The following is a 21,331-nucleotide window of genomic DNA, read 5'->3' on the forward strand; positions in this document are numbered from 1 at the left end:
AACCAGGGACTAAATGAGGAAGCCCGTATCTGCCACAGCGTGCGAGGGGCCTGCGGCGACGGGCAGTACAGTAATGCACGTCCCAGTTCATTCCAATTTCGCCGACAAAGTGCTGTCACAGACCGCTGGAGCGGTCGAGACAGGACGCGCAATAAAAACTGCGAACCGCGCGAAGCATCAGCCACGCGCTGACAGACGAAACGTCAGCTACTACTCAGCGGGTACTCGCACGGCGCCAGTTGTTGACTCGGTCGCTCGTTTCGAGGGAACGCCGCTTTGAAACAAATAGAAATAACACCAAACAAATCAACCTACGGGGATGTGTGACCTTAGCTGCGGATGGCGCGACGGTTTGCGTTGCGCCGTCGGCTGAAAGCCCCCCCCTATCCGCCGCGCCGCGGTCTCGGCGAAAAGTCGTAACGGCCGCTTAGTAGCGTTGCGGCATCAAATAAGGAGTTGCGGCATTGTGGTTGCGAGTCGCGCTTGTTAGAGGGCGAGGAAGCTGCGAGAACCCCGCCGATCGCAAGACCCGCCGTGCCAACACACTAGCAACTATCAGCAGTCAGCAGACGGAGCGGCGGCGGGGCGGGGTTGTTGAAGCCCCTTGAAGGCGACCAGAGAGTGCCCGCCCTTTCCTCTAAAGGAGAAGCGAACGGGAGAAAGCACAAGGACGAACCAGGGGGAAGGAAAGCAAATAAAAGAATTCGAAACGCACAACGCGCCAAGCCCCCCAGTCGTACGCGCTCGCAAGTTCAGTTTCATTCTTCCCCTTCTGGTTGGCCCGTTCGTCGATGGGTGGTGCTGCTGTCGTTCGCGGCGCCGCCTGACGTCTCTTGCTGTGCTGGCCACTCTGTTGAGCTGAGCGGGTTCACTAGGTTCAGATCGGCGCAGCGTGATCGCAGGCTGCGCGTGTTGAATTTTGCGGTTGTGCACCGGCGGCGTTGAATTCGAAAACTGCGTGTTTGTGCTTCCTCGTGAGTGTGCTGCCCGCGTGAAATGCGCAATGGCCGGTTTCGACGACGTCGGGATCGGGGACTTTGTGCTCCTCGAGAACATCACCACGGATGCGTTTTTGGATAACCTCAAAGTCAGGTGAGCACGGACGAGCAACGGCAAAACCGCGCGCGCGCTCTCGTCGCGGACCAACCAGAGTCCCGCGGCCCGTTTTCAAATCGGCCGGTAGCTCACCGTTCTGCCGGCACGCCGTGAGCGGGAAAGTTGGGCGTGTACGTGCCGTTTGTCCCGTCGCGCGCTTCGGACTTCACACGCTGGTTTTGTTTTGTGTTTTGTGAAACGTGTGAAGTGGGTTCCTGGTGTAGTACAGCCGAGAGTTCTTCGGTTGATCGGTTTTCTTTCGAATCAAACGGGCGTCAGCTGCAGCTGACGTCTGACGTTCGTATTGCAGGTGCTCCTGTTCCTGCTAACAAATACTTGTTGCCGTTGTGTTTTAGAACTGCTGTCGAGCTTTTTTGCCTTGGCTGCTTCGTTGTCGATGTTTGTAACGATCCGTCTCGGGCTGTTGCGATTGTGAGTCATTTGCGCGGCGAAGCTTTCGCTTCGTCATCAATTTGCGGCGCGCTCGTCGGCAGATGAATCGCGTTGTGTAATAACCCCGCCCGTTGCCCTCTGACTCACTCCAGCCGGGTTCGACTAAGCGGCGGGGAGTTTACTAGGTGTATGTGCTGGCGCGTGCTATATTTACGCTCTTGCGTCGCTGACGGCAGCTGTCTGCAATCGCTGCTTTTTTTTTTTTTCTTTATCGCGGCCTACTCGACCCGTAACAGCGTTCGGGGAGGTGTCGCTGGTTTAAAAAAAAAGCATTTCCATATAAGGTGTTAAACTTAGCCGCTGCAGACGGGACGTATCCGAAAGGCTACGTCGGCGCCGCCCAACTCCGCGTTCACGTCAATAGGAAGTTCAATGCATGTTCGCTTTGACTCAAAGGAAGCGCGCCGCTGAATACCAGTGATTGATAATTCACTGCGAGTGCAAAAACGGATCAGAAACGTCCGCTATACTTTAGATATACGTTTTTGTTTTCGTTTTCTTTTCTTCCCAGCCATATTCAGGATGCTGAGGAAGTTCCGTGAACTTTTGACGGGAGGAAACGCATTGACGTGCGGTATTGACGTGCGGTACCTGGCGTTCCGCTTCACCCGTTTGTCGCACTTATACAGTTTTGAACCATGTTTGCATACTCGTCTAATATTCAAAGCCTGCTTCGCTGCGAACTGCTTTTGTCGCTAGAAGGTGCGGCTGTTGAAAAAGAATTCACATCTGTGCAGTTGCCGTATCTGCTTGTAGCATCTAAAACTGGCAGCGACAGGTCTTTCTGTGGTGACGTACTATGTATAGCATACGCTTCGGGTGAAATACGTTTTCCACTCGTTTTTGAGACAACCTTTATGATGCGCGCTTGTTCGCAGCCGCTCTTGCGAAGTGAAGATGGTAAAATGTGGCCGTTGCTGGCCTTGTTCGTCATTGCCGAGTAGCTCGAAGCTTTTGGCATTCAAGCAACGGCGCTTTCTTTGGCTACTGTGATAACTTCGGAAATTGAAGTTGTACTATAGCTCTCATGCGATTAATTATTGCTTCACTAACGCATTACCCTGCAAATACAGAGTTATTTACAGTGGTGAAATTTTAACTAGCAGTTTCTCCGTTTTATATCGGTATCACACGGCCACTTCCGATCGCGACCGAGCCTGATCCGGAGAGAGATCCAGATCGAAATTCTCAACCGTGATTGTGATAGGCTGCCTTTCTCACCTTGCTCACAGATGCCGATCGCGACCGAGAAATGTGACACTCGTCTAACTGGGATCCATGGTTCTCATGGTTATAATCTTCCCACGCATCTGTAACCTTCACTCGTTCCTTTTTAGCATATACTTTGCCTGACGTTAGTGGTCCTCTGCTGCAAAACATGTTTATATGTGCATGCAGGCACGTTTTGAGTCAGTTGATCATCGGTCATTATCGGGGCTTGAAATGTTGTTGGAAACGTTACACAGATTAGACTTCATAGCGTTTTTCACTCTGCTTGTTCTCACGTGCACATCCTGTTATCTACAACGTTTGCGCAGTGGTAACGGTCTTTTATCGTTAGTACTTCCGATGCAGGGCCCCGTAATATCGTGTAAAATTGGTAAGTGGCGTATGTATACGTTCCAAGGTACACGTGCAAATTGGTACGTTGCCGGCTTATTGCGACCTCCGGAAACAAGTGACAGTTGACACCTGCACCATTATTTATCGCCAAAGACAAGTTCGCAGAGAACAGGCTGTATCGCATTGTTAAAGCTCTGGCAGTTATACAATATAACTGGCAGGGAGCGGTACGTAATCAAGTTCCATACGATCCTGCGCTCGTTTAGTACAATGTTCGCCCATGTTAGGGCTTATTTTTATTGCCGGCTGCCCAAGAGAGTAAGAGAGAGACGCTTTCATAAAGGTCTTCCAGACTTCTGTCTGGAGCGCCAAATCGGTGGGATGCAAAGAAGTCGATACCTTGCTGGCTGGTTTGAGACAAAATGCTTGCGAACAGCAAGCATTTAGTGGCATTAGTATTCAGTCCGGCACTTCGAACGTAGCAGCGGTAGTTTTATACTTTTCATTGCTATGCAGCGTTGGAATGCTAGACAGACTTCATGTAGGTCCGCCATGTGTGAAAGAAACACAAATGGTGACATGATTCTATAGGTTCGGCCGGGATCTTTTCTATATATATATATTAGCTTGACGTTGACATAGCTCCTTCTCTTCGGGAAACCTTTCAATTCACCGTAGCATATATTACCCTTGAGAATCGCCTGCGACTGAATGTGGCCTACGCTACAAGGCCGGTTCAAATGAGTCGCGAAGCTTCGCGCGGCAAGCGGTCCAGAGCCAGTTGCCACCGACACCAGCAGGGTGGTTATGGGAGCAGCGATTCAAGCGCGACTAGGTGATGAGACAAGAACAAACAATTTTAAAGAAAAACCGTTTTATTGCGATAGCAATTGTACGGACACTCCAGGCTCATTATTGCCGTCGCCGTGACATTCGGTATAAAGTTTCAGGGCGATAACACCATCGCCGCGTGTTGTATGCCTTGCGTGCGCGCGAAAGCGCACGAGGGAAGCCGACGATCGCTCGTAAAGTCTATCTCCTACTACACACGTCCCCTTCACATGTTGTTTTGCTCGTCAACGTTTGTCGAAGTTCTGGTGGCGTTGTGCGCTTGCGAGGTGTGTTTCGTCGTAGGTGACGCGTCCAGCCAAAAGTAGTGAGCTACGACCGCCAGATTTTTTTTTTTTTTTTTGTCTCTTAGATGCCTTCGTGTGGCTGCGCTGGCTAACGACGGGCTTGGCGTCCGACGATGCGACCATCGTTCAACACCTAAAGCTTTTTTTTTTTCTTTTTCTTCAGCAAGCCCGCAAAGAAACAATGCTCCGTGCACGAGTGTAATAGCCACATGGTTGGCGTTTGGCGAAGCTCGAAACGGCCATCGCGCCAAATCGCGGGGCACTGGAAGATACCGCCCGCAAGAATAACGAGCAAATATGTCGGGCCACCAAAATAAATTACGCGCGTTTGAGAATTAAAATGACGTCAATTATTTATTTTTCTGCCGGAAGTGCTACCTCGCCAAACATATGGTGCTAAGCCCCACGAACCGCCACGTTATGAACCTACGGGCTTCTATATGGAAGCTTCGCTACCATGTGTATGTTTGTTTACTTTGTATATGCCCTGTCTTCGGACCGTGCAACCCAGGCGTTCACTGAACGCTGCCGCTGAGTGCTTTTCCGCGCACGAACCACTGTATACGATTGTCTCTGCGAGGCTGCCTGCGTTCGAAGGCTAAGCTGCTTACAGACGCAAACGTGTTGCGTCGCTCGCCATTCGAGTAAAGGAGGACCATTCGCGTAGGGATCGGAGGAGCTTAAGCGCAACTTTCTCCGATCCCTCTGCGAAAGACGCGGTTGCCTTTCCGTGAGCACAGTGCAGCGCAATATTTTGTTCTATACGCAGAAGCTAGCGCTTTGTCCGCTTTGTTACGCAAACGGGAGATGAGACACCTTGACAGCAGCGTGTGTAGCTCCGCCCTAAGCACAAGTGCTACAAGTGCGCCATACAAGCTTGGTGTACTCTCTGAGCAAATCATGAATCCATTGTCACGTGGGAGGATACTTGGGCCATGGTCAATTGGTTAGTGGCCGTGAAAAGACAGCTTTCAGTGTAGTTTGTAAGTACGGGCGTCTGCTAAAAATTCCAGGGACGATTTTGTGCAGAGGCCCACGTTCCTTGTTGTTTTGTAAGTACGCATGGACCGCAGAAGCTACAGGGAATGCGCAGTGAGGAGAACGCTATTTCTTTACGTATTTACGCTGTGCGTTTACGTTTAGCTGCAAACGCTACTCTAAAGCTCTGTATTGAACCTTGAAATTTAACCTGTACGCATGGCTTCTTGCGTTCACTGAAGATGGAGTTTTGCTGTATGCGAAAATCAATGTAAAGATATTCGTCTCGGAGCTAGTTCCCTTGCATTCGCTCTGCGCTTTTCTTTTTCTTTTCGCGTACACTTGCATAGCGAAAATATTTCCTGCGTGGCACACGTTGTACAGCATCGCAAACAGAGCAAGTTATAAGAGTTCAATGAACGATATGTCCGGTATGTTATGCGTTCGCTAGAGTATTGCTACAACCGATAACGTTTTATATCAGTGACCTCTGAGCGTCAACTACGCCACATCCGAAGCGGGAAATCGCCAATGCAACGAATGCTAGGAATTAATATCAGTTATCTACGAATTTCGTGACACATGCTCGTGAGGTACGAACACATAACTCGGTATCACTTTATTTAAAGAAATAAACCACGCAATTTATTTATTTATCCATCATTGTAATAAATATGTGACTGAAAAAAAAACTACACAAGGGTTATGCATGGCGTTGACTGGAACACACTTGGTTTATTTCTCTACACGCGCGCTTCCTCTACATGGTTCGCGGTACGTCATCCTGATGAATTGCCGTAAACCGTCACAAATACAATGGAAAGAGAGAGCGCGTGTGTGTTGCGCGATATATGCTGATTGTGACGATACACATTTCGCCATTTGCGTGAATGCGACAAAAGGGGTGCATCAACGGTGGTAATGCGCTTGAAAGACGAATCGCATTGATGCTATAAGGGAGAGAGGATATATAACAGTTCGCGACGGGAAGTCGTCTCTGGCGCGCATGCGCGTAAACGCTGACGTAATCCGCATTGAGGCACGTCCGCCGCGGTGCGCGCATGCGCACTTGACGGCGCGACGCAAATACCGCCGGAAACGAGTTTTACCGCTTATTTCGGACGAAGGGAGATGCGCAACACGTAAATGCTGCTTTCACGTGGTTAATTACCCCGATGCGCCGAGCAATGCTAAACACGCCACTGTCACGTTCGTGCGAACGCGTTTCCCTTTCTTTTTTCTTCCTTTCTTTCTCGTTTCTTCTTCTTCATTTTTTTTTTTTTTTTTTTTGCCGCTGCACGTGAACGAGTTCCGTTGAACACGGCTAATGCACCACCGCATGTGTAGTGGTGGTGCGCCAATTTTTTGCTTAGCTCTGCCATAAGGATGAATAGTTGCATGCCATGGCCTCGACGACGTGATGTGAGGGACGAACACAGTAAAAAGCCACACAGTTCTTAACTGCTGTCGCAGTAAAGGTGCCAGCACAAAGCGGCGCAGAACGAAACAAAAGAACGCGGGAATGATTAATGAAGACCGGTTTGCGCCCGCGTGAGAACCGGGAAGAGCGTAACAACTGGTAACGTGCAATTAGCGTTGCCATGTCCGCTTCTCTTATGCAAAACCCGACTCAATTAGTCACTGTATAGCTCCGAACGCTCGCACCTAACGTGGACGTCAATATTCCCATAGTCCAGTTAGCTGCTGCCCCGTCTTTGTTTTCTGTTTTTTTTCGCAAGAGGGAGAACAGAACGCCGCCAGTCCCGAGTTTTTAAACTTTTCCGATGAACAGTAGTGAACTAACCGTCAGCTACACTACCGCTGTTGCGTGTATGGGCGGGGCCTCGACGAAATTGATAAGAAACTAACGCAAACTAAATAGATTGCTGGAGAAATCACTCCCCCGTGTTGTTCACGGATACCGTTCAGCACTGCGTGTCACAATTCCATCCTGTGTGGCCGGGCATCGTGGAAACCTAGCATTCTCGCGAAGCTGATTGGTTGGCGGATCATTGCGTGCAGCAGCCATTCACGGGCTGCTTTCGCAAACTATGCAGCGGTTAAGCTTTCCCGGGGCAACCAGCACCCTGGCAGTTTTGGAGTTCCCAGTGCATCCACAAATCTGATTGTCTAAAGTTTTCAATACGAGACCGGAAAAAAGAACAAGAAAGACGCCAACAAGCGGTGTCCGAATGCACACCCCAGTGACGCCTGTCCTTGGACAACAGAAGCTGATCTCTAAGGCTATGCTTTTGCTGGCTGCCGGCGCAGCTAAGCGATTCGAGACCAGGAAATACATCAGCGCCGCCATGTTCCATCAATCTCCCTGCCTTGGTCGCGTTAAGAGTAATGGCGTGACATTTACGACTTGCGCCATTTTTGTTGCGTGAAGAAAAGCTTCAAACCCTTTAAACCTTAGAAAGAATATTGGCAAGTATCAGAGCGCTATATATAATTTACTCTAGTACTCGTTTATACGAACTAGTTTCTGTTCCAGTACGCGGAACGCACTACGTCATGACGTCGTGATACGCTGGCTGGTTGCATTCCTTCGATCGCATGTCCCGGTAGAAACGCGCCCAGCGGTTTTCTTTTCATTATTTTTTTAAAATTAGCAACGCAATCATGCCTGTTACGCGAGGTCATCAAAATATTGGCGTCACGTCAGGGTACACTTTGGTGACGCTATATCCCCGTTTAGAGGCCAAAAAAATTAGTATCATTAAAACATCCTATAAGCCTTTCCCAATCTCTGCACACTGGCAAGATGGCTTTCCTTTACGTGTCAGGGAAGCTTACAAAATACGTGTCACGCTGGCTTCGAAACAAAAATAGGGGCGAGACCAGACTGCGTGCAGGAGAATCAACTCCCTTTGCCCGTCCCGCCTCACTACTTTTTTGCGTGAACGCTTCAGCAGCTTAGGGTGGGACTTACCTGCATTTTTTTTTTTTTTCCCGCTTCGTCGCGGTTTGCGCGACGAGGAGGAATGCTAGGCACGCGGCGGCCTCTGGCGGGGCTTCCGTCCGAAAAAAAACCGGACCCGCGGGCTGCGGCGGAGCCGATTGCGGCGCTCTATCGGCCGCCGTGTCGCCCGCCGTCCCAGCGTGGGAGGAGGGAGTACAGCCACTGTAGAGGGAGGCCGTGTTTGGCTGAACGAGTCGCGTCTGGTGTGACCCCGCTTCCGCCCTAGGCCGGATGCGGTGCGTCTGTCTGCAGCTGCGCTGCACGCTCAGCCCTCCCGCCTCGCCCTTTCCCCCTTTTCTTGTTTTTTGTTTAATTTTGTGATGATTTTTATAGCTACCAGCATAAGTAGCCGACTGCTGCCGATAGGCTTGTCAAGTTTCTTATGCAGCATTTTCCCCACATGCTGAACGGGCAAATGAGTAACCTTTAAACGTCAATTTAGGGCGCTCTGAGACTTGCCAGTATATATGTTCAGGAACTTCCAGGACCACGGCACTTTCATTTAGCGCGAACAAATGTGAGAAGTCTCAAATGTCGTCAGTAATGCCGGTACTCCCATAACGCGAAGCTTCCTTCTCGCCCGCTCAGTGCTTGGTGAGTACGTGGGTTTGTCACCGAACGGATGACTCATACTCACGATCACGTGCTCAGTGGGTGAGGGATCGCGTGCAGCCTCGAGCCAGAAACACTGTTTGCACGGCCGCAGGAATTGGCCACAGATCGGTGACGGAGAGAGAGGCATATGCAGAGACTACTTTTCCAGACGGAAATAAATGTCGAGTATGCATCGTGAATACACTTCGTTGCTGGCATCGCTGAAAGGGAGAAGTGGCAAGCACGGTTTAACGTACTCGGGACGTGTGACTTATTATGTTGGTTTATTAAACACTAACCTCGGAGGTTCTTCAGAAAGCCCTGTGGTTTGAGCCTTTGATAGCTTTGAACAGATTTAAGCTGTAATATTCGGCAAGCAACTAAAGCCTTCTTCTTAAAAAAAAGAAAGGAAAAACGTACTGTTCATTCGCATATGGAGCACTTCAAAATAAAATGCACCACATTTATTGTGATGCAATAAATGTTCTTATTATCCGAGAATTTATTGGCGAAGCTATACATTCTCACTGTATATAGAGACGCGTAATATGGTCGGTATCTCTGCGCAAAAGTAATCGGGAGAATTTAAAACGAACACATGCATCTGGCTTCGTAAAGCATGATGTTACTACGGGGATACGATATTCTTCTTTGTATGCTTTAACAAATATTAGTGCCTTGTGTGTTTTGTGCGCATCAGAATGATAAAAGCCCCTTATCGATATTTTTCTTGTGGAACTATTCTCCGTTTTGGAATTCACTTCTAACAAGCGCCTACGAATTACGCAGTCTGTGAACACTTTTTATTTTTCCTTGCTACACTTTTTTTGTTTTATTACCGTATAACAAATATTAGGTATATTCTTGTAAATCTTGCTCTTGCGAAACGTTCATTTTTTAGAGCGAAGTTCTGCGTAAACCTTTCATGACTGTTGCGGCTAGGGGAGCGTCATAAAATCGACCAAGCCCATCGACTACGACGTCAAGTTGTAGAAAATGAAGGAAAATGGTTTTATTAAGCTTACTTACACGGCTCCAGTACGGGAGCCCACTCCATGCAGGAGCAAGTTAAACGTCTCAGTCCACATCAGGACCTTCTGTCCTCACTCTCGAACAGTATCTGATTTTAATCCCGTAGTCTTCCCTAGGCGAGTCGACTAGGGAATCTGAAGACTGTCCTCCGGCAAATCACCATCGTCGACTCCGTTGCGATACCACGCTCATGCTCACCATAACCCACAGTAACTCCGCTTCGAAGAAACTGGTTTGGAATTTGTGGCGAAAAGAAGCCATCCGCCGACACCTGGCTGGTTCGTAGTGGCCCACCCCGTTCTTTGCACAGTCTGCAAGGTGAAGGTCGGACTGAGGGCGTTTCGTGGAATCCTGCAGCAGCCGATTTGCAGGCTGTCCTTCTTCTCTCAGCATGCCAGGTGATTTGACTCGTCAAATGACTGCGCTTATCCATTCGTCGACGCGTTCCCTCCCGTTCATACTTTTCTCCGGTTTCCAGGTAATGGGGGTGGGGAGGGGGGGGGGAAGCGTTTTTAGTCGTTGTCCACGCCGCGCTGACGTCTTGTTAGGAGGTGCGGTGGTTTGACACGTGGCAAACGTTCAATTAACAACCTTAGAACGGGTTGAGACGTAACATGACATGTACGCTGCAAATGGAGGCGATCGCCGTTATTCCATACACGCGTTGTGTCCTATACTGCTCTACGAAATAAGAGAAAGAGGAGAAAGAAACGCTGCTGGATGTGAAATGTATCCTAGTTCGAGAAAGAAAAAAAGGCCTCTGTCCTATATTGTTCCGGCCGAATGCCTCGCGTAAACGCTCGCTATTGGCACACGCAATAAGCTTCCGGTAGACCTGTATAGTGGCGGGCGAGAGCGCATCCGGTTTTGATATCCTTTTCGCTTTTGTTTGTTTATTATCTTTCCGATGTTTTCTTCCACTTCTAGCGCCCGAGCAAGCCGCGTAGCTTCGGCGTCCGTCGTGGACAGAAAGAAACGCTGACCGTCATTTAATCCTGCGGGGGATTAGATGTAAAAGGCCTGAATATCTCCGCTCCGAATCGGAGTGTGCAAAAAAAAAAAAAAAAAAAAATGGGCGCAACTGAACGCGTGGATCGAATTGAAACTCGCCAAGGTGACTCAATGGCTGTGGCGTTCTGCGGCTCAGCCCCAGGTAGAAGGTTCGATTCCCTGCCGCGGCGGTGCACATTCCGATGTGGGCGGTTGGCAAGAAGGCTCGTGTATCGCACTTTGGGTGCGCCTTAAGGGCAGCCAGGATGGTCAAAATTAATCTCGAGCCCTTCATTACGGCATCTATAGCTAGCTGTCCAAAACACAGTGCGACGTCTTTTGGACCGAGGAAGGAGCGCAGTAAACCAAAAAGTCTTGAGCGTACAGGATCTTACTGAGGCTGGTGATCAGTCTGCTGTCGCAACAACGAGACCGTGGCCTACCTCCCGACGAATGAAAATAGGGTTTCGCGTCCTGCATGTCCTGAACGATAGTCGAGTGTATAATCATATTCGCAGAGCGTGTGAACTTGGTACCACCGGGGATAAAGACGGCATCGCAGGGCTCCAAACGATAAAAAATATTCGCTTGGCGCCAACAATTGGATAATAGGAGCTTGACAACGGGACAGCCTGACTACGGGACGGTTTGAAGGGACAGTGAGGCGACGGAACAGTGACACGATGAAACAGTGACACTATGAAACAGTGACACTATGAAACAGTGACACTATGAAACAGTGACACTATGAAACAGTGACACGATGGAACAGTGACACGATGGAACAGTGACACGATGGAACAGTGACACGATGGAACAGTGACACGATGGAACAGTGAGGCGACGGAGCAGTCACACGACAGAACAGTCACACAGCAGGAGGGTTTGACTACGGGACGATTGCTGCCCTGACCAAGACAAGTGCTCTTGTCGAAACGTTGGCTACATGATTGATGCTTCCCTTGTTCGACCATTCTTTATGACTGCATTGCAGTGAGTCCTTTAAGACAACATACACCCCTAGAATTAATGTTTATGCGAAAGCTGGACTACAGGGTCACACGTTTCGTAAAATACGATCGGCCAGCCAAGTATATCGTTCGCATTCGTGTATGTCGCGATGTTTGGTCGCTGATTGTAAGAGAGAGTCTCCAAAGGAGGGTGGAGATTGTTGGTAATTAGGATGAATTTTGCATCTGTGAGCGTCTTTGATTAACGGCTGACTTGTAGAAACATGCATGTATCAGCAACGGGGTTTGACTCTTCCCTCGTTTGCTCCTACACATCTCAATCGACGCAACAAAATTGCGCGGTTCAAGTTCATCGTTACTCCGTATATGGTATATATCAGCGGTGCAACGCAATTTTTGCAACCGCCAAGTGTGCGCTTGAGAGGTGGGCCTTTCGATTTAGAAAGAAGGAAGAAAATGCATACCTAATATTGGAAGCAAGACAAAGGTAGGGAAGAAAAATAAAGACTAATACATGGTACGTCCTACTGATGCCGGTGCTCGTGCAGATTATAACTGCTCGGAGAAAACGGAAGAACAGGGGCGCTTAATTGCTGCATTACAGTCATGGCTAAGTGAAGGCATGACGTTTGCGTTCCGTCACCGGCCATTTTCATACCGCTCTGCCAGTGAAATAGCCACTGTTGTTATCCCGAACAGTTTCACGATAACAATGGCCATATTGGATAATAGTGCATAAATAGCTGTTTTTGGATGACGGAGTCTATTTCACTGGAACAATGTTCCTCATATTTAGGTACTGTACTGTACTCAAAAGGTAAGAGGTTCAAATATACGGAACGCCATTCCGCTTAGGTTGATAAAAAAAAAATATTTGCAAAAATTCTCCAATTATACCTGGAACCTAAGTCCCACTCACCGCGTAGTGCGCACAGGAACAGCAAGGGTAGTCAGCGCATTGTGGACACTGTTCGCATGCAGCTAAGTTCTGTAATAGGGGCCAAATACGTCTCGCATGGTTTCGAGCGAAATTTAATGTAACGCAAGTTTCGCTCGAAACCACGTGAGCGGTGTTGGCCACTGTTACAGAACTTCGCTGTTGTGCTGGCTAACCGTTCTGTTTTTCAATAAAAAAAAAAGCTTTCTCTCTGTTTTACCTAAGGGCACCCTTACCTATCGCTGTAGTTGCTTCGATATTTGTGCACAGCTCCGGCGTGGTTATCGCTGCCTCCGCGCACCCGCCTCCTGTCTTTCTTTCATCTTAATATTCTCCTTCTTCTGTCAGACGTCATGGTATGTCCTGCTGTGTCGCAGAAGTTCGTGACTCACCAGTATGCGGTGACCCGACACACAGTTCAACGGCCGGGACATGCGCCGCTTTAGCGGTGAAGCAGTTCGTTAGCGATAACACCTCGTTGCTCGTCACATTCTTCGCATTCTCGCGAGGATATCGATATCGGTAAGCAATCCACGTGCGACCTGTGTGTGCGTGCGTCGTAATTTAACAGCGCGAAAGGGGCTCGCTTGTATAGCTTATTTTCTTTTTTTCTAAAACACGCTGCTTGTCTTCGCCTCCCCATCAGTTTGACTCTCCCATTACTCCCCATTGCTGATTCTTTAAATTCGCTTCGTCTATCTGGTCATCGCCTTTTTTTTACAGCGCGCCTAAATAAAGTTCAGGTCTCAACCTTGCCCGAAGTACTTCTGTCGAGGTGGTCGGCCTCTCTTTTTATCCGAACCAACAAGCAGCCGTTTCTCCCTATAGATACACGCTCGCTGGCGCGACATGTAGATATGTACATGTCGCGCTTGTCTGTCACTGTTTGCCGGCTCCATCGCAGTGTGCGCGGGTGATTGGGATTTCGCGTCGCCCCGGCGAAAGGCGGTGAAATGCCGCGTAGCTTGGTTGCACGAACTGAACGTAACACGGCGCTGGATTGGGTAGACGTATACTATATGTGCTGCATCCTGCAGGTGTTGCAGTTCGCAGATAAACGCAGGGACGGCACTGCAGTTGAACTACATTGAAGTTGAACTGTAAAAAAAGAGGAAGTCATGCGTGCAAAAGAAGAAAGAAAAAGAAAATTGTCGGGAGCCAGCGATTGACTTATGGGTTTCTTTTGTAGCAATTGCTACGACTGGGTGGACGTTTCATTTTCCCTTTATTAATTACTCCTCTCCCTCCACCTTGCGTGTTTCTGCAGAACTATTATGTCAAACTCTTGCCTTGGCTTCGAGTTGTTGACGAGTTCGAATTCGCCCTGCCATCTGCTAGCCGCCTGGCTAGCTCAGATGGTAGAGCGGCTGCCCCGGAAACGTGGTGGGTTCGAGTCCCGGACAAGGACGAATTTTTCAATTGCGAGGCTTTTTCTTTCGAGTAACCCGTATGGGTTTCCTTTGTAGCAGTCGCTGCGATTGTGTGGACGTCTCATTTTCCCTTTATTAGCCAGAGATTGATGAGGCGAATTAAGTAGTTACACGATCGCGCTAACCACGGCCAAGGCACGACCTAGCGCAATTAGGCTTGGGCACACGCACGTGCATAAAATCTCGCCACGCTTAATTTACTGCGGTAACCGCTGTAATAGCATGTATTCTTCACAGCGGTTTCTTTTCGTTGTGCCGGCTTCATCGCGTTTTCATTTTTTGTTTATCGCAGAGTGTGCGAATATACTATTTCTGCCTTCTTTCGTAGCTGTGATCAGCGTGACCGCGAACGTTAATTCATACGTAAACTGTAGCGGAGGGATCGAATTCGGGTGTACTCCGTCGCAGATGGCGCACCGGTGACGTCAGTGCAGCAGTCACAACTCCCGGCGACCTCGGCGAGGGGGGCAACTCCCGGCGAGGGGGGCCGGTCGCGGCGAGCTTCGTTTCTTTCACTAAGCCTAGGACATTATGCACACATCGAAGGAATGGGCCACTGAAGTGCCCTGCGACGCAAGTGTCTCGTAATCCATGTTACTACAAAGATCAGAGTAGGGATCTTGAATTTCCCTGGAACCCCGACACTTCTGCAAATTAAGACAGCAAGGAGATACCCATTTTTTTTCCGCACCTGGAACCGCCTTCTTTGGAAAGCGCAGGCAAACACGCAAGGCCTCGGGCCATCGACAAACGCCTCTCCCTCTCACCCTCTCGTCACGGTGTAGTGTGTTGCTGTCGAAGGGCGCGGCCGATCTGGGTCGATCGCCCTTCCGATCACTGTGCACAGTGCGCGGACAAAGTGCTGCCGGCGCAAGCGGACCACCGCCGTTGCGCAAGTCCCGCACGGCCAATTGAAGGGAGTTGGCACACTTCATTTTGGCGGCGGCGCCTGCAGCAACGGCTCCCACCACTTCTGTAATCCCCGCCGCGCCTGGCCTGGCTGGCTAGCTGACTTCGTCTGGCTGTCGTTATCCAGGCCACGGCTGTTGTCTCCGCTCTCGTTTGCGAGATCGCCCTTTCATCGTCTGCCACACTGTGCCCTCTCCCTTCCGCCGCTCTTTCGCTTTCCGTGTCAGAGGCTATCCTTTCTCTCTCTCTCTCTCTCTCTGCACTTTCTCTTGGCGCGCCCCTCTCGCGCCGTGATTGTCGCGGCAGTCTGGTGTCTCTTTGTCTTGCGAACGCGCTCGTTTACACGCAAGCCCGTCATTCTTTGTTGTCCTTCCGTCGTGTTCCGTGTCCGAGTGCGATGCGTTGCGGTCACGCTTTGTCGCGCGCGCGGTTGTTTCCCTGTAATCTGCCGTTTTCTACGCATTGTTTCTTTTAGTATGACAGAATTAAGATAGAAAAAGATAGAAGATAAAAAAAACTACGAAAACGGTGCGTCCGTTTCGTGCACGCGCTCGCTCGGCTTAAAGGGGCATCAGCGGAAGAAACTTACCTATCGACTCGCCCTGCATACGCAGTCGAACGCCTCTACAACGAAATTGCTTGTATAGCGAATAATCGCACATCTCCCGGCCGAATTGTCATCTTTCACTACATTGTGAGCACCTGTACTGCAAAGTCCAATACAACGAATTCGCGAGTACAACGAATGAATTTAGGCGTCCCCGACGGCGTATTTGTTGCTTAAAAAAAAAAAGAACCGTAACCAGGTGGCGGTTGCCACTGCCCTCCACAGGATTCAACGCAAGCCAGGTTCTCAGATTCTTTATCGCGAAACCTTCTACGTCGAAGCGGCAGTTTCGTACCCGTTTTCGGGCGGCGATGAGGAGGCCGTTGTGCGACGGCGTGCTCCGTATCAGCCAGCAATGCAACCTGCGTTACAATGCCGAATTTGTGCTTTGAAACGTAATTGTCAATTGCTATAAAATAAATGTTGCCTACTTTGCGTATACCTCGCTCGAATAGAAACTTCGCTGCGCGTTTTTTCTAGCCAGTAATTTTTTTTCTTCCCACGTTGTGTTTTACCGGTTACACGTTGGAGGTCAGCTAGGAGTTTGTACGACTGCGTCGGTGGATACTCACGGCATCGACTGTGAACCAAAAACGTCGCGAGCAATTATGACCACGTAAGTTGTAGATATGTTGCGGGATCCGATATACTTTATGCTAGATACCTTAATACAGCTTCACGGCACCGTCACTAACCAAAATTTGATCCGCTTCTGTGGTGCAGCCAAAAAGAAAGCGACGTATAGCATTGTATTGACTGCTACATATTAATTCTCCACTTTCCATCTTGTTGATTTCATGGTGCCGACAGTTCTGCCTCTTTTCTAGTTATTGTGCGAGTGGATGTGTGTGCGTTTCTCTTCTTTTCTCTTGTCCTTTCACCTCTGGTTATGTGTCAGACATGTAGTAGCATTTCAAGCCTTTTTGTTCACCTAACCTCTCCACCTATCACCAATATCGGCGAGCACATCCTTTCACTACTGGTTGATATTACGCTTTTCTTGCGATACATTTTGGAATACGCAAAATATGTACGCGGAGGGTGGACTATATTGCGGCGTGAATAACGCGCGGTGGCAGTGCGCGTTCAAGACGCTATTGTCCTGGGCTATAGCGGTCGGCCGTAACGCGGCACCAACATTTTGAGCAGTTTACCTTACGCGACCCATATGCAAAATATCAAATCTTTTGGCAGGACAAGAGGCAAGACGTGCGTGGAGCGAGTTCCTGAACAACACGTTGTTTCTGGTGCAAAGTTTGGAACATAAAAAAAAAGAGGGCACAGGTAAGAGAGAGAGATATTGTCTCTTATCTGTCCCCTCCTTCTTTTTTTTTTTTTTTTCATGCTCCGTACTGCGTGCGAGAAACATGTTTAGCAAGCTTTAGCAAGGATCCGAGACCTCAAAGAGGTGCGGCGTGATGTTTACACATTTCCCTGTCGCATTCACCTCTAAATTGCCGCTGATATTTTTTGTCCTTTAGCGCATTGCTCATGGCATGTGCTCATCGGCGTGACACGGCGTTTCTGACGGCAAGTAGCGACTGCAGAGTGTTAAAGTAAGGAAATGCACGTGAGGTAGATTATGAAATTATTATTTGGGGCAAGATATATAGCGCCCTAAAGGCTGTGACAGTCTTTTTTTTTTTTAGAAATCCATTCTTTCACGCGTTTCCTCGCTAATACAAATCGACGTCTTATTTCTCACTTTCCACCATTTGCCTTTCTATTCCGAAAGGTTCATACATGCAGCCGTTGTTCTTTAATCGCCGAGGAATCGCGCGGTCGCTCGCTTCAAGGTCACCGACGGTGACCTGCAGCCATGAAGCTACGGGCGATCAATCAATTCTGTGGAAACTAAATTATCGAGCTGTCAGCCGGAAACTGTGTCATTGCCGATTCTGGCGAGGGCCCAATGGAAGCCCGCGAACGCTTCCAGGAAACGAGCGGCCATACATATACGCCGAGCACGCAAAAAACTCCTCGACACATTTTTCTCTCGCACAGATTTCGAGCTCACTTTCCGGAATTGGTGTTATTGGCATTCGAATTTCATAACTTCATTAACTTACCTTCATTATAACTTAACGGAAGGAAAGAAGCTTTAGGCGAGGTTTAGTCAGAGTAGTCCGCCAGCAACAAGGAACGTATACATATGTGTACGCCCGGTTTCGTCGATCAACGTCGGTCAGTTATAAGGCCGGCGGCAGCCTAACGTGTCCAAAAAAAGGTCCTCGTTTTGTTTCGTCATGTCGTCAACTGCGCCGTTTAAAACCTGATCGCTCTCTCCGTTATGTTCGCAGCAAAAATGAAATTAGGCTCAGTCACACCGGCGACTTGAGGAGGTCGCGCGACCATTTGCGACTGGCGACCGAAAAGCGACTGAACGCGACCGATGCTCACAACGGCAAGCGCGACCTGCAAGTCGCAAACCCGGAGATTATCGTTCTCAGCGAGAACTCTAGGGATCTACGCAGCTCCCGCGCACATCGCTGGTTTCGCGTTCAGGCAACAGCCATGGATTTCGTTTCGAGCGAAGAGGAATACGTCGTCACCGTGCTGATTTGCTGTACAGTGCGTGGTGTCAGCTGTGGCAGCGCGGAAGCTTCCGAAAAAAAAAAAAAAAAAAGCTACGCTAGTGTGTGCGCCCGCGCCGCCGTTCGCGATAAGTCCACGGCCGGCCGCGCAATTAAGCCGCCTCGTTCCCGAACTCCGCGCGCGTGACGAGGAGTAATATATCGAGAGTAAGTTGTAATTCCTAGTTTGCGTTGCGTGGGAAATCGGTGCATAATTTTTGTGCTCTCTTTTTGCTGCCGTTTAGTGTTTCCTGCCAATGCTACCGCGTACATTCGACGCGTTGCTGGAACTGCTGCTGACCAAGCCAGCATCACGAAGCGAGATACCAATTATACATTCCTGTATATAGTCTGCCACAGTGCCGTGGACTTCGTAATTGGTGCGACGCAGGAGGAGGACGCCGGATGAAAGAAAAAAAAAAAGTGCTAACACAACTTTCTGCGCAACGCCGATTGGTTTAGCAGTTTTGCGACCGCGGTCGATCGCGCGAGTGAGAAATCGAGCAACGAGCGACTGCCCCCGAATAGTCGCTTTTTTCGAGAAAAGCGACCATTTGCGACCAACTTGGTCGCGCGACCGCTGTCAGTCGCCGGTGTGAACGAGCCTAAACACGGCGAGCGAGTAAGAAGACCCGTGGCCTCGCTCGCGTGCGCCGATTGTAGTGCTCCAGCTGCAGTCCAGCTCGTGCCACCGATCCACTGTCAACGCAGTGGCGCACGACTTCGGCGCCGTGTGTATGGGGTCTCGATACGTGAAGGAACGTCGCTGAGCAAAATTTTCCCAATGATGTACGGGCCTGCCTGTCCGTGATGTAGCGACTCGCCACCACGTTTGTACCACATCTCATGGGCACGCCAAAGCAGACCGCCGAATTTAAATGCCTATAATCTAACCAACACACTGGAGCAATGGCAGGCACAACTCGCCAGCTCAGACCCGAAGGTGCAGAAGGCTCTTCTTGGTCACGTTCGGCTAGCGGCTGAAGCCAGTGGAGCCCTCGACTCCCCTATCCCCCTTTCCCAAATTCAATATAGTTATTCTCTCTCTCTCTCTCTCTCTCTCTCTCTCTCTCTCTCTCTCATGTGTTCGGCGACGAGCCATGTCGAGCATGCGCCATAGGAGACGCGTATGGCGTTCGAGCGGGCATAGGCTCGCCTCGATCAGTGCGCGCTCACGAAGACTCGCGACCAACAGATTCGGTCGACGATGACGAAGCTGAACAGCGCGTTTCTCGCCTGGCCCGTCGTGTGATCCACGGCGGGCTTCTTTCACGCCCGGGGAAAAAAAATCACTTTAATGTAGCACGTCATGAGCGCCAGAAAGCTGTGTCGGGAGTTTTGTCGTGTTCCTGTACAATTCTCTCATTGACACGTTGCATCTAATTTAAATATGTTAGAAGTCGAGTAATTAAGTCTAGTTATGTAAGTAGGCGGAATGCAAAAAAAAAAAAAAATCTGAGTATCTCCAAGCGACGGAAAACGACATTACGTTGGTTCTGTCGAGCTACGTGGTATTTGCATATTTCTTTAAAGACTTGGTGTACGATAGTTGGGGTACGCTGTATAACATGAACCGTCTGCCGGGTCTACTATACATTATCTCGTCGACACGACACAGGCACCATGACTCGTGATCACTCCATGCCCTGGCTGCAGCTTTTCACTGACTATATCGCGCCATGAAAGCATTTTGACCAAAGGTCTAGACGTCCCAAGTGACGGCGTACATCCGGACCTTTTGTCGAAATTAAAATCCCCAAGCTTGCAAAAACGTCCTGCGGTTCATCTCTTGGCCTCAAGCAATTTACCCTGTTTCAAATTTCTACAATGTGCGGTAGCACTGATCATTGCTTAAGGACACGAGAGTTTGCTACCAGGTAAAATAAAGCGACGTGCGTATACTATTTCAAAAGCGTATACTATAGAAAATTGATTTTACGCTTACCACTGCTTTATTCTTGCAGAACGATCGCTTTTCATGGTCCGCATCGTTCAATATAAAACATGGCACGTATGCCTGGTTATTAATTTAAAAAATGCGCAGTCTTGTGGTCCACAGGGCAGCTAGCTGCTGTGAAGGCGGCGCTAGCATAAACTTGTGTCGCCGCCTGTTGCGAAAAGTAACACTTGGTTGCCGCATGTGTCGGTGCATAAAAAAGAAAAGAAAACAGGGAAGACATTGGTAGGCCAGATCAGCTACAGGCATAGGTAGAGACAGAGAGACAGATGTGAATAGCAACGAACTTAAACGGAAGATAGATATCAAGCTTGCTAGCCTGCACTGGGGAAGGGGTAAAGAGAGACTGAAAGATAAAGAAAAATGCACACAGGCATAATAATAATAATAATATTTGGGGTTTTACGTGCCAAAACCACTTTCTGATTATGAGGCACGCCGTAGTGGAGGACCCCGGAAATTTTGACCACCTGGGGTTCTTTAACGTGCACCTAAATCTAAGCACACGGGTGTTTTCGCATTTCGCCCCCATCGAAATGCGGCCGCCGTGGCCGGGATTCGATCCCGCGACCTCGTGCTCAGCAGCCCAACACCATAGCCACTGAGCAACCACGGCGGGTGCACACAGGCATAGGTAACTGTACAAGGTAGATAAAGGTTTTAAGGAGGATGTAAATATTAAGGAGATATAGGCAGAGTGTTAAACCGATAAGGGTGTATAGATTGCTGATTAACTCAAGGAGGCTAGGTGCCCCGTTCCGAAGGGGATGCCAATAAATCATCATCGCCATCACCCATACTCGCCGTCTTTGTTTAGGCTGTGTTCCAATACTCGCCGTGGACGGCAAAGCAGGCAGCAGCCATAATAAGTATCGTTCCAATTGTCACGAAGGCGTCAAAGTCGACAGCTTCGCGAAGACAGCATCGAAGTGAAGAACGATGGAGGCTACTTGCCTGTCCAAACAAGGTGGCAGCTAAGACAGCTTGGAAACTCGACGAGAAATTCGTCTGCGCACAAGAAAACGTAGTAAGGCTTTCCTGTGCATTCAATGCAAGTCACATTGTGTTTTAATAGGTTCGCAAGCGGAAGAAGCTTAAATACAGAAATAATGTGTACTTTCAATCTTTTTTTTTTCACCGT

The 21,331-nt window shown here is 49.2% G+C and overlaps 1 protein-coding gene across 1 annotated transcript in view; it reads left to right on the forward strand.

Annotated features, from left to right (window-relative positions):
* The first annotated feature begins 655 nt into the window (after window positions 1-655).
* Window positions 656-21,331, forward strand: part of Myo31DF (Unconventional myosin ID) — a 93,705-nt gene continuing 73,029 nt past the window's right edge. Inside the window, exon 1 of the mRNA XM_075682139.1 lies at window positions 656-1,092. Coding sequence (XP_075538254.1) covers window positions 1,004-1,092 — 89 coding nt within the window. The 5' untranslated portion in view covers window positions 656-1,003. The remainder of the gene's footprint in view (window positions 1,093-21,331) is intronic.

Source organism: Dermacentor variabilis, chromosome 2 (genome assembly GCF_050947875.1).
Source record: "Dermacentor variabilis isolate Ectoservices chromosome 2, ASM5094787v1, whole genome shotgun sequence".
Classification (NCBI taxonomy): Eukaryota; Metazoa; Arthropoda; class Arachnida; order Ixodida; family Ixodidae; genus Dermacentor; species Dermacentor variabilis.